Consider the following 14,192-nt stretch of genomic DNA (forward strand, 5'->3'; position numbering starts at 1 on the left):
CTGACGGTGGGATTCAAACCCACCATTTCCCGAATGCAAGCTCACAGCTATGTGACCCTAATTGCACAGCTAACTTGCTTGGTCTAAGTATAGCCACAGACAATATTAAGGAGAGTTGGGGTACTGAATAAAAAAAATTTCATTCCACAAAGAAATTTGATTAAGCTTATTATTCATTAATAAATTCATTCTAGAAATAAGTTTTCCTCCATTTACTAAGTTGTTGTTAAAATGACTCCAGTTCTCACATGCTTCTCTTCAGAACTCTGCATTTCCAAAATAAGTGACAGGCAAGGCTTTGGTTGCCAGAAATTTGTTTATACCAGTGGCATAGTCATAAAAGTATGACTGAATAAGGCAGTGGGAGATTTACAAGATTTACAAGGGGGATGCAGAGAACTTAATCAGAAGTAAGACAGGATCATGTGACCAGATAAGTAGAGAAATGAATATACATATGACATTAAAATAATGAAATACAGGTTCAATTTTAAAAGGCAAATTTCTGTCTGAATAAGTATTCAAGTAAATTAATTTAGTTACATTTAAACTTCTCTTCAAGCCAGCTCTGTCCTATTGTGAACCTATTCTATATTATTCTCAAATGTAAGTATTCCTGAGAAGAAATATGCTTGATGCTTGTAATAACATCCCCCTATGGGTGGAAGCAGTAGAATACCATCCATGGTATCCTCCACCTGTCTTAAGAGGCAACTATAGGGGGCCCCAGGTGATCTTAACTTGGGAGCGTGGACTGGCGACCAAGGGGCCTTTAGCTAAGTCCTGACATTGCTCCCACTTTCTTGTGTCAGGCTCTTCATATTCATCTATCTATCCAACCAACCTTGGTCAGGTGTTGTTCTTTTCCAGTGCCATTAGGTTGCAAGGGCTACGAAGTCTTTCATATTCATGCCCTTCGTGGCCCTTATCTGTCTTTGGCCGATATCTTCATTTTTCAGTGTTGGATCCCGTCAATTTTTTCAGATTAGAAATTGAGAGAAGTTAGGGGAGGTCGTGCCAGCTGGGAAAGTTTGGGAACCACTGTCCTAGAATGAGGTGCTTGGTTTAATTCACGGCTTGTATGAGTACACATAAAAAATACTTTTATGACAATTTTTGGCATGTAATATATGTATATGTGAGCCCTGTGGTGTAGGGGTAGCGTGCCTGCCTCTTACCCGGAGGCCCCGGGTTCGATTCCAGAGATTTTCAGCTGGACCTGAGGGTTGGTTCGAGGTCCACTCAGCCTACATGATTAGAATTGAAGAGCTATCTGACAGTGAGATGGCGACCCCGGTCTAGAAAGCCAAGAATAACGGCCGAGAGGATTCTTCGTGCTAACCACACGACACCTCATAATCTGCAGGCCTTCGGGCTGAGCAGCGGTCGCTTTGTAGGCCAAGGCCCTTCAGCGGCTGTAGTGCCATGAGGTTTGGTTTCTTTATAATATGTATATCTCTCGAAGTACAGAAGAGAGAATATACAAATGTTCATTAATGCTTTAAAATAACTTAAAACAACTTCACCAACCAAACGAAAATCGTAGCAAAGATCTTCTCACTGCCTGAATTAAAGTTTTTATTTTGTATTTATTTAGTGTTTTAATAAGAAAAATCACTTCATTCTGGTTCAGCAAAATATCCCACCTCTACCACTCCAAGGGCAGTGTCCTGGAGCGTGAGAAATTTGGTCGGGGATAAAACTGAGAAGGACTGGTACCTTTCTCAGGCAGCCTCACCTGCTATGCTAAACAGAGGCCTTGTGGGGAATGAGATGATTAGAAGGGATAGGCAAGGAAGAGGGAAGGAAGCAGCCATGGCCTTAAGTTAGGTACCACCCTGGCATTTGCCTGGAGAAGACGTGGGATTCTACGGAAAGCCACTTCGAGGATGGCTGACGTGGGAATCGAACCCCCTCTGTTCTGTTGACCTCCCGAGGCTGAGTGGATCCCGTTCCAGTCCTCCAACCACTTTTCAAATTTCGTGGCAGAGCCGGAATCGCAGGTAATCACACTAACCACTACACCACAGAGGCAGGCGCGAATTAGATACACTTAGGTAATATTTGTTCTGCTTAGAAATTGTTTTCATTAAAATAAATTCACGCATCATAATTATTTTAGTTCAATGAACTTGCAATATACGTTAAAGAAAATTCCAACGGGGTTGTCTCAGTGTCACGACTGCAAGTTCTGATGTAGAATACGTATCGTATAAAATGTATTGTCGAAATAAAATATCTACTCAGCATTTTATTTCTCAATTCTAAACAAACTCACACATCTGCAAAACAAAGTCAATCAGACCAGGATGAGTTCTAAATCATTTTCCATCACTGGGGCTGTAGATGTGCTCGGCAGGGGCTCCAGTAGCGCGGAACTCGTCTCACAACGCTCGGCAGGCTAAAGTTTGAGACGACCGAGTGAGTTGGCTGTGCGGTTAAGGGCGCACAGTTGTGAGCTTGCATTCAGGAGATAGTGGGTTCGAACCCCACTGTCAGCAGCCCTGAAGATGGTTTTCCGTGGTTTCCCATTTTCACACCAAGCTGTACCTTAATTAAGGCCACAGACGCTTCATAGGCCTTTCCTATCCCATTGTCACCATAAGACCTATCTGTGCCGGTGCGATGTAAAGCAAATTTTTTTTAAAATTCTTTGATACGCTCTCGGTAAGCCTTTTGACGCCCGGCACTTTCGGAATTCTGACAAGCCAATTGAATGCGTTTTCGATCATTTTGAAACCACTTAATGTCCAAAACTGATAAGGAATCTACCACCTGAGCGACAGCCCTAAATGTAGATCAGTGATGTCTTAGATTGATATTTTACGAAAACGGCTTTTTTCGCACTTCTTCGGATCAGAATATTCTCACATGTTTACTACATATTTTTATTGTATACTTATATAATTCACTGATACGAATCAAACGGCACCAATTTGTCGGACTCCAGAGCTACGCTAATTGTTAGAAGCGCAGCACGGTGATTTTCGTGCCTAAAGATGGTGGTACTATTCCATCACCGTTGACATCATACCAGCTCAGACTCTTGTTTCTGCGTACACAGCTCCTTCCTCTTTAAAATGAGACATTGAACACTGTCTTCATACGAATTTTCTAGAAATTCTTTTGATTTTAAAACTTCCATGCTCTCACCGATCCAAGTACGGTTCCGCAACTACAGACGTTTTCTAGGTCAAAACATATCTAAACAGAAGATTTCAGCGGGATAGGGACATACATTTCAAGAAGCAGGATCCTATTTCAAGTGATTCAAATTTTGCATTGAGCGAATTACAAATCTGATAAAACTACATTAGGCTTTTTGATAAATAATAAAAAAAATACATAGATTTTACGTTGAAATGCTAAGACGGGTATATTTATGAACAGTGGCAAGCTAGAGTGATTTATGGGATTCCAAAAACCACAATCACGATGGGTCTCGCAATCCGAGGACTCTCAAAATTATGTGAGTGAAGACGAAGAAAAGTAATGAGAAAAACGTGGGAGAGAAATAAAATAGGAATAATGTCGATGACCTCAATATTAGGTTCCTTGAATCATCATCAAAATCATAATCGAAGAAGAAATACAATAATCAAGTTTTGTGAATGTACAGTACCTACGTAAGAAGAGGTTTGTTTCGACATGCATTTCTTCATCGGTTGATCTATCAACTAATACGTGTGTAATATTCAAGCAATTTATTATTACCCATCTGTTTTATATTGTAATGCTTCTTATGCACTCTCACTGACCAGGGGACCCTTGAACTGAATTGCAACATTTCGGTTTATTTAGCCAAACTTGCTTCGAAATATAATATATATCAAACTATTCAAGCAGGCAACAAGTTTGTAGTTTCACAGGACCGTTGACATCCTGACCACAGAGACGTGACTTTTCGTTTCAAAAATTCCATAGGCGTAGGCTGCGATTCGAACCGCCGCCACCTTAATGAGAAGACAATGAGGATGTCGTACAGAGAACAGAATGAAATCCATCTGGAGGAAAAACAGAAATATTTGATCGGCAATACTGAGAACTATTTTGTGACCACCTGGGAGCTGAACCGGACAAATAAGAAAAGAAGGTTACAATACGTTTTCTGTCTTTTTAAGTAAGTTTCAACAATGAGCGCTAGTGCATCCGATATTTTGTAAATTCGTTAGAAACTCGGTCATAGAGATTCGGTTTAGGCCTACTCTGTCATCTAGTACGCCTAGAGTAAAACGGAATGTCGAAATTGACGAGCAGGCAGCTAGACGGCGACAAATTAAAATGCCTGCACACGGTCGCTGAGGCCATACGATTATTATTATTATTATTATTATTATTATTATTATTATTATTATTATTATTATTTACTTCTACAGACCAATGGTTACTGTCTCTGATAACTGCAGCCAGGCTGAGTGGCTCAGACAGTAAAGCACTGGTTTGCTTGGCGGGTTTGATCCCAGCTCATTTCGGTGGTATTTGAAGGTACTCAAATACGCCAGTCTCGTGACGATGGATTTACTGGCACGTAAAAGAACTCCTGCGGAGCATTATTTTTCCTTTGTTTTTTTAAGAATGGGAAAGGGCTAAGATTAGGAAGGTAGCGGTCGTGGCCGTAATTAAGGTACAGCCCCAGCATTTGCCTGGTGTGAACATGGGAAACCACGGAAAACCATTTTCAGGGCTGCATCTCGCGAATGCAAGCTCATAGCCACCGACCCTATCCACACGGCCACCTCGGTCCTGTGGGACAAAATTTCTGCACCTCGTTGTTTTTGAAAACCGCAACAGTAGCCAGTGAGACGTAAAACCAATAATAAAAAAATAAAAAATTCCAATGGATTCCGCAACAGCTTCGTCCAATGCAACGAAACTGTAGTTAATACAATTTAATTTGCAATTCAAATGTGAGGTAGGATCCAGCTATAAATCTGTCTGCGATTAAAAAGAGTTACGGTGGAGTTATATTCTCTTATTTCCTTGACTTGAAATAATTCTGAAAACGATATATCATTACGTAGGAAATTTAACATACGAAGTAGAATATGATTATATTTAGGCCGTAGAAGGGTAATTGATTATGATTATTATTATTATTATTATTATTATTATTATTATTATTATTATTATTATTATTATTATTATTATTATTATTTATGAGCTCCGTGTGAAATTAATGCGTACCATGTACAACTTATTAGTATGAACACATACATTTGTAGTTAGTTATTTTAGCCTCGTTTAGTTCAAGATATCTTTAAATCATTGTCTAACCATCGTCGTCTTGATCACCCTCTACTTCTATTATCCTCCATGGATCCCTAGGAAACCTATTCTCCTCCATTCTCCTCACATGACTCCGCCACCGAAACCAGTTTATACGCACAGCTTAATTCTTTATAAAATTACAGTATTTACAATATTTTGATAAATTTCTTCATGTCTTAAAAGTATGTGTAAAACAAGAATTTAATCGAAGTCCCCCGGACAGGCAGAGGAAAATCGCACATACTTTATGCTTATAACTTATTCTTGAACTATGTATTTTTAAATTTAAGATTATCAGTCACAAACCTCGATCTTCGTTGCTGCTGCAAAATGTATGTCTAAACATGATGATTTCTCTCTCTATACAGTACACGGTGTTTGAGAACTCCTTTGCGCTCTCATGCCCGATGGGTTGCTCTCTACACGATCCACTTCACTGTCTCTGTAGCGACTGGTATGAGTACCCAGCTCGAGGCTCTTATGAGATAACCCCCATAACCTAACCGATGTAGTAAGTTACGTGACTCCTAACCATAACACCACGTGATTCATGGTACCGATCGAATGTATTAGATGTAACTCAGTACTGATGTGACCAACTGCTGATATGTTGGTGTAGTCCTGGTAGGAGAACTTACTCAGCTGTTACTGCATGCGGTTTGCAGTGATATGGTTTTGAACTACTGTACAGTACTCGAATGCTGTAGCCTATTTGTTCCATCATCTTAAAATAAACAACTCGGTTTTCGGATGTTAAATTAAAACTGAACAGAAAACTTTTTTTTTTCAACCGGGGGCGTGATAGCCAAGTGGTACCATCACTGGCTTCTCACAAAGATGACCGATGCATGTATGATCTTTGAGATGAAAATTAGCGTTCGAGTGGTTCGGATTCCACGTGAAACACGAGATCCCGCAGCAATGATCACTCCAATAGTCTCCTAAAACTCTAAGCTTGATTTCTCACTCAAACTGGAATGGCCAGAGACGTTCCATCTACTATCCTTGGATATTAACATGAATGGCCATTAATGAAGGTGCTGACTTTGAAACCTTTGAGCAATTTTGTAAACTTGCCATAAGATTTAAAGCAGCGTAAAGCTCAGCTCAATTGCCGCCGTATTCAGAGGTTCGGGTTCGACTGCTGGTCCTGTTGATAAATTTAAGATTGACAAGGAGAGGGTATGCTGTAAAGAGCAGCATCACCCCATGTCTAAGAATATGGAACTAATTTGCTTACTTACCTACTTAGACACTACTTGCTTCATGTTGCAGAAAATACGAACACATTTTTTAATTCTGCGTGACTGTTGCTATCATAATCATAGTCACGGGATGTCCGCTTTTTACAAGGTCTTCAAGCCACTTTTCATTTCAAAAACCTCACAAGCATTATTTGGGATTTGAAGTGCGCCACAATGGAGAAAAACAAGTAACGTTATAACTGAGGTATTACTCCTTAAATATATCCATGTTAAGAGAACGAATAGTGAATTCATGGTCATTTACTTGGTAACCATTTTACTCTACCTGTTTAGTAATTTTGAGAAGTAAGCCCATCGTAAAAGTCGCAGAAATAGAGTAAACTTGTAGACTGAGGTATTCAATTTGCAGAGCGCGAAGATATCTCAGGGTTATAGGCTAGGAATACTTAATTCTTAGCAATAAATGTTTAGAGCCATATTTAGGAGCTTCACTTGGGGAGAGGCAACATTTCTGCCTATCAATATTTCCTCGTTATGCAATCCTTATATAGATAACTAGATTAACTGAACACTGTTGGGTGTATAGTAATGGTTTCTTAATAAAGAATGCCACGTATTGGAATAGCTTAGCAGACTCTCACACGTCACACGGCCTAACATCCACATGGACATAAATGTGAGAAATCAAAATGTGTCATAGGAACTGACCACCCAAGTCTAAAATAAAATGTGATATACGTGCTTCTGAAGATTCAGTTCTAAATTCAGGTGCAGGTTTGACAGAATCAATGCTCAGTCAGCCATTTCAAGGCAATAATAATAATAATAATAATAATAATAATAATAATAATAATAATAATAATAATAATAGTTTTAAGTCCCACTAGCTATTTCTACGGTTCTCGGAGACACCAAGATCCTGGAACTTTGTCCCTCAGGACAAACAATTTCAAAATTATCCAAAGCACTGTTTGGGATTCGAACTGTGCCACCTTGGCGATATGGACTTGAACAAGTTTGTTACTTTCAACAACTTTCTCAGTCTGATCTCTAACAATATGAAACTAACTAAAGTACAAGCGATGTTAGTAACACCATTTATTATGGAATCAGTCCCTGTGATCGATGGTGTGAAAGGTGGTACTTGCTGTGAGCTTGCATCCGGGAGATAGTGGGTTCGAATCCCACTGTAAGCAGCCCTGAAGATGGTTTTCTGTGGTTTCCCATTTTCACACCAGGCAAATGCTGGGGCTGTAACTTAATTAAGGCCATGGCCGCTTCCTTCCAACTCCTAGGCCTTCCCTATCCCATCGTCGCCATAAGATTTATCTGTGTCGGTGCGACGTAAAGAGACTAGCAAAAATAGATACATTTCAGTTTTTTTTTTTTTTTTTTTTTTTTGCTATTTGCTTTACGTCGCACCGACACAGATAGGCCTTATGGCGACGATGGGATAGGAAAGGCCTAGGAATTGTAAGGAAGCGGCCGTGGCCTTAATTAAGGTACAGCCCAGGCATTTGCCTGGTGTGAAAATGGGAAACCACGGAAAACCATCTTCAGGGCTGCCGACAGTGGGGCTCGAACCCACTATCTCCCGATTACTGGATACATGCCGCACTTAAGCGACTGCAGCTATCGAGCTCGGTACATTTCAGTTTACAATTTTTCTTTACGTCGCACCGACATAGATAGTTATTATGGCGATAATAGGATAGGACTTGGCTAGGAGTAGAAAGGGAGCGTCTGTGGTCTTGATTAGCCTGGTATAAAAACCATTTTCAGAGCTGCCGACAGTGGGGCTCGAACCCACTATCTCCCGATTACTGGATACATGCCGCACTTAAGCGACTGCAGCTATCGAGCTCGGTACATTTCAGTTTACAATTTTTCTTTACGTCGCACCGACATAGATAGTTATTATGGCGATAATAGGATAGGACTTGGCTAGGAGTAGAAAGGGAGCGTCTGTGGTCTTGATTAGCCTGGTATAAAAACCATTTTCAGAGCTGCCGACAGCGGGTTTCGAACCCACTATCTCCAGATTGCAAGCTGACAGCTACATGACTCCCGCGCAGCTACTCGTAACCGGGAAACTATCTTACTCCTAGTTACACCTTTGAAGTAATTCGTGGGCTTTCTATGGCGGCAGCTGCTGTTGAGGACGTGTTTCGAGTGTTTGAACATATAAACCGTGTTACTAAGTATCTAGCATTCAGATATTCGTCAACAAATGTCTTAGAAGGTAGGCCTATATTAGGCATACGCCGGTCAGACATAGTGTCCAGCGGGGAATAGCAATGGATTGGACATACAATGCGAAGATTTGATATCGCCAAACAAACAAATAATAATAATAATAATAATAATAATAATAATAATAATAATAATAATAATAATAATAATAATAATAATAATAATAATAATAGTTTTACGTCCTACGAGCCACTTCTACGGTTTTCGGAGACGCCAAAATCTTAGAATTTTGTCCTTCGAGAGTTCTTCTACGTGCCACTATATCCACCGACACGAGGCTGGCATATTTGAACACCTTCAAATATCGCAGGACTGAGCCAGAATCGAAGGTGCCAAACCGGGCTCAAAAGAGCAGCGCTTCTTTCGTCTGAACCACTAAGCACGGCTTGCCTACAAGCTCTTCAGTGGAATCAACGGGGACGGAGAAGAGGAAGACCTAAGACCGATGGAAGACGAGAGTCAGCGGCTGGATTATGGCTGGAGAGAGTTAAATCGCATAGCATAGAACCAGATGGCGAAACCTGATTTCAGCGCTATGTTCTTCAGGAGTTCAAGGAAATAAGCCATCAGTAAATCTGGACTCGGAACTCCTACATTTTTTCCCCCCGTCAGTTTAAGTGTTCGAACATACTAAATATTTAGTAGGTTCAGATGTACTCACCATGAGGAAAGAGTTGAGGTTCATGCGACGAAGAACAGCATTCTCCATTTGTGAGACTCGAAGGAAAATGCGTAGCAGCTCCTTCTCCTTTTCCAAGTTCGCCAACAATAAGGACGCCGCCGCCTGAAAAGGAAACAATCACGTAAGACATTAAACTAAATACCAGTTATCCAATGTAATTATTTAGTAAGTTGCTTGATTTGAAAATTCCCCATAATGTGGTACTCGAATTTAATTAGGAGAGATCTCACTGGGAAATTTCGAAGTGCGATAGTTATACAGTAAAATCTCGTTACATATTCAATATGAACAACCAAAAACCTACAGAAACATAGGTCTTAGGCTACCCTTCCATGTAGTATCAACAATTACAACTGTTAGTACCGGTACGCAGTACTGTATATTCCTAAAAATGAACGCTCCCTACCGAAAGATGCGAAGGTTAAGAACTGTATTGCACCTAATTGCACTGGCTTGGGCAATTGTTTAGAATCATACTGTTGAGACATGATTATTGTCTTTGTGGTCCATTGAGATTAATCACAGCATATGTGAGCCAGCGGGAGTAACATTATCGAGCATGCGCACAGGTTTCTTCGCAGCAGGGGGGTGATACTTCATAGGGAGCGTCCGAAGCAGTTCTGAGATGGGCCAATCAATCTCCGCCAACTAATGAAAACTAAAATTCTCTTTTAGAGGGTTAATTTAGAAGGCAGAGGTTGGCATTACACATTCAGTTGCGTGGTACAGCAAATTCAAAACACAACACCGTTATCGTTGCGCGCGAAGGGACCTTGATCTTACGGTATGTAATAGTGCTTGTTAGACGAAAATTTGTTGAGATTCTTTCGCATTGAACGAGATTTTTGATCCAGTTTTTTGAGAGTATGGTGTGAAATTATAATTATGCGCGTTCTTAGTGTGAAGAAATAGTATTATGATCATGAACGTACTTCACATTGAACTACCTAGCTGTTGCGAGTAAACGTCTGTGTGATTGTGCTTCTTACCTGCTGGTTGGAATAAATAAATTCAAAATATAAACTGTGTGCATTATGCTGTGTTTTACTTTCATCCTTTCCTTCTCGTGTTTTCCATTCCTATACATAAAAGTCGTGGGAAGGGTTCAACGAACGAAAGAATGAGGTTATGTTAGATCGTGATTTAGGCAAGTATGGGCGTTTTGGGGTTTTATATGTATTGCATTAACATTTTCAGTAATCAATGTTGCATTTATCACTTAATAGATGTAAATTTACATTAAAATGCGAACGGTGAAACAACGATACAAGCTAGCGTTATAACAGTATTGCCAACGTACAAATACGGTAACTGCAATTTACTTTTCAAGTAAAAGACACGAGAGAAGCTTTCGATACAACTTTCCTACCGAAATACAATCATTATCTCTATCACAATTAAAATTTTAACAAAGTAACAACTATCATCATCGTGTTTACTATGAGGTACTATCGTGGGATTTATTTCCTTATGTTGGCAGAGAGAAAGTGGCCACTGTAGCTTCCATGACCAGTTTTCTCAGCCAACTTTATTATACAGGAGTGACGGATCTATTTCTCTTATATGATCCTTGCTTCGCAGGCAGTGGAGACATGGCCGTTGAGGTGGGTATTTCGTTGTTGCCTGCTTTTACTTGACATGCTTGCTTTATGAGGGATGTCTTGAGTTTCAACTTAAAATGCATAAGACTCTTACGAACAGATTTCACCTCAAACGATACAAAATAGCGTAAAAGAATATATATATATATATATATTAATTCGGGCTAACCGAAATGTGTCTTAATCAAATAATACTTTTCATAAGAAATAATGTATCCCTGCCGCGACCAATCTTCTTTCATGTAACCGAATGTAATGTCCAGATAAAGCGAGTTCGTGCTAATGACATTTTACTGCTAGTGTAACTCGTTCTCTTAACCTGCATTTTTTGACATCCAGTTAGTCCTACCTAATATATATTAGAAAATGTTTCACTTGTCGAATATTTGTTTTCAGGTTGTGGTGTAATGCTTCGCATTTTGTACCAAAGTTCTGTGGTGAATTTGTTCCATGTAAGTTAACGCTGTAAATTAAAAACAAGGCACTCTAATTTTAATTAAGAGACAGGTTTTGAGTAGAGTTAAGCTCAGCTCTTTTAAGGTTAAGCCATTCGTTCGAACATGTTTATTTGCCCCTGGTAGTTTAGAGCTGCATTAGAAGTCTTGTCATGATCGTTGATCGTAAGAACAATTGTCAACGTATCCAGCAGATTGGACGACCTGAAGTGTAAATTACGTATACTTGTCCAATTCTGGTGCTTCCAAAGGTGAAATAAAACGAGGGATCGAAATATTAAAGGTAGCAACGATTCGTATGAGGAAGATTTGGATATATGATACAAAAGAAAAAAACTTGTTGAATCTCTCGTCGTTTCAATTTTCTTGAATGGCGTAGAGACGTGGACCATCGTACAGCGCGATCGTGCACGAATACAAAGTTCTGAAATGTGATGTTGGATAAAAATGTCGATTCTGAACCAACTTCAGATAAAGGTTTGTCCGTCGAGCAAGATGCCTCAGCGGATCATACTCTACTTTGGTCATATACACCTAATTTGCGGAGAAGGTAGTCTTCTAAAGTTGATCGTTGAGTCCAAAGTCCAAGGAACCAGACCACGAGGACGAGTATCAGTATGATGGATCGATATACTGAATGGCCTCTTACAGTGTTCCCGCCGAGTAACCACACTGAAAGCTTTGGATAGAGTGCGTGCGGAGTTCGGTTCATCAGCTGGATGGCTGAATTATGTTAGGCATGACGCCTCAGCCATGAGGCAAAACGTTTAAGAAAGTTGAAGTCTTTAGAACTAGTACACGTTTAAGGAAGTGGAAGTCTTCAGAATTGATACAAGGCATGATCTCTGAACATGATGTAACAATGATTTCCTTCGCATTTTCCAGTTTCTTTCCTGGTAAAAAATACACTGATAGCATTGTGGTAAGCACTCGAACTGAATACATCCGCTCAGCTATATGCGATAATTTAATGGACGTTAGAGTGTTACGGGGTTAAAGCGGTTAAAGCGTTATTAACTTGTCATTTTCAATCTCTCGAGCATATTCCTTCTTAGGATACGTAGTTCCCATTTAAGGATGATTAAAGTTATTAGTTTACCTGCTTCTCTGGACCATCCTATCTAATTAAGCACATTTCTTGTCCATTTCATTTCGCATACTATATTGGTGGTCCTGGCAGAGGAACATTTTTTATCTAAATACAATCTGAGAGTTCTTTTGTTATTTTTTTACGTCACACCGACACAGGCAGGTCTCATGGCGACGACGAGATAGGACAGGGTTAAAACTGGAAAGGAACCGACCGTGGCCTTAATTAAGGTACAGTCCCATCATTTACCTGGTGTGGAAATAGGAAAACACGAAAAACTTTCTTCAAGGCTGTCAATAGTGGGATTCGAATCCACCATCTTCAATGCATGCTCACAGCTACGCAACCCTAACAACACGGTCAAATTGCTCTGAAAACGAAGTTTTACGGGATGTTATTTTTATAGCCAAATAATCTTGGGTTCGATTATTGTTCGAGCTAAGGATTTTAGCCGCGCTTGTTTAATTCCTCTCATTGAGGGGCTGGGTGTTTGAATTTGTCTTCATGTACAGTATAGGCCTATAGGCCTATATACCTATACCAAAACACATCACACTGCTACCAACCACCAGAGATACACAATAGTGAATACATCCTCTCTACATAGGGCCGGTGTCAAGAAGGGCAACCTACTGTAAAAATGGGTCAAAAATCCACATACAGAACCGATCATAATTGGAAAAGGGCAATGAAGAGAAGAAGAAGGAGGAGGAGGAGAAGTTTGTAACAGCCAAAATGTACTGGATGATTTCATTCTAAAAGAAAACAATATCCGTGGATATCTACTTACCTGTCTCGTGCAGTATGACTCGAAAGCATGTAACATTGGAGCCGCCTCCAGGAAGATTTTGCCCATATTCACTGTGAGCAGGTCCTCATCACCTTGCTCTACAGCTATCTCCAAGGTGTCTCGCAGCTTCTCCGACAGCTGAATGGCGTTTTCCAGCAGTTCCTCGACGTTGAGGAAGATGGCGCCCAGCTGGTCCGATGTTAGCAGACCTGCCACTAACATAGGCCTGTAGAACTCGTCGAGGATGATCTGCAGGTCCCGACTGTACTTATCTTCAGTCTCAACAATTTCGGCGATGATCTCCTTCCTTTCTGCCCTTTTCTTGCCACATTTCCGGCAAACTAGCGGTGCGAATATAACCCCACTGTGAAAAGAGACAGTCTCCATTAGAACAGTACCGTGCAGCACTTTACCATTACTACTTCTCCTAATGACTAAAGAAGTTACTTCAAACATCAATTCTGCGGCTATGTAAATACACATAGTGGATTATTCCGCTTTTCTACTAATTAAGCTTGTTAGTGGCGCTAGTAATTTCTTTATTTGTTGTAAGAAATAATCATTAATTTTCTGTTTCATTCATTATGCTGCCCTAATAAGTATGATATCCGAGATTACACACGAATTTAAATTTAAAGATATTACTAAATACTGTCAAGATAAAGAGTTACAGTTCCTTCTAGAGCACAAAATAATGTGATCAACCGTGCGTGAACTAGATATGTGTTGAAAATCTGTGTTACTGCTACCGTGGTATTACTAGGCCTCCTTTGGAAGGAGAGGAGACACAGGACTCGAAACAAGGGACTTGCCTCTAAGATGGAAAAACTTGTAAATATCTCCCCTCA

The 14,192-nt window shown here is 40.0% G+C and overlaps 1 protein-coding gene across 2 annotated transcripts in view; it reads right to left on the minus strand.

Moving 5' to 3' along the window:
- Positions 1–14,192, minus strand: part of LOC136856948 (uncharacterized) — a 674,709-nt gene that overhangs the window by 41,253 nt on the left and 619,264 nt on the right. For both annotated transcript variants that reach the window (XM_067135239.2, XM_067135238.2), the window contains exons 7-8: positions 13,345–13,708; positions 9,388–9,510 (exon numbers count right to left, since the gene is read on the minus strand). In XM_067135239.2, the coding sequence (XP_066991340.2) occupies positions 9,388–9,510; positions 13,345–13,708 (487 nt within the window). The remainder of the gene's footprint in view (positions 1–9,387; positions 9,511–13,344; positions 13,709–14,192) is intronic.

The sequence above is a fragment of the Anabrus simplex genome, chromosome 1 (assembly GCF_040414725.1).
Source record: "Anabrus simplex isolate iqAnaSimp1 chromosome 1, ASM4041472v1, whole genome shotgun sequence".
Lineage (NCBI taxonomy): Eukaryota > Metazoa > Arthropoda > Insecta > Orthoptera > Tettigoniidae > Anabrus > Anabrus simplex.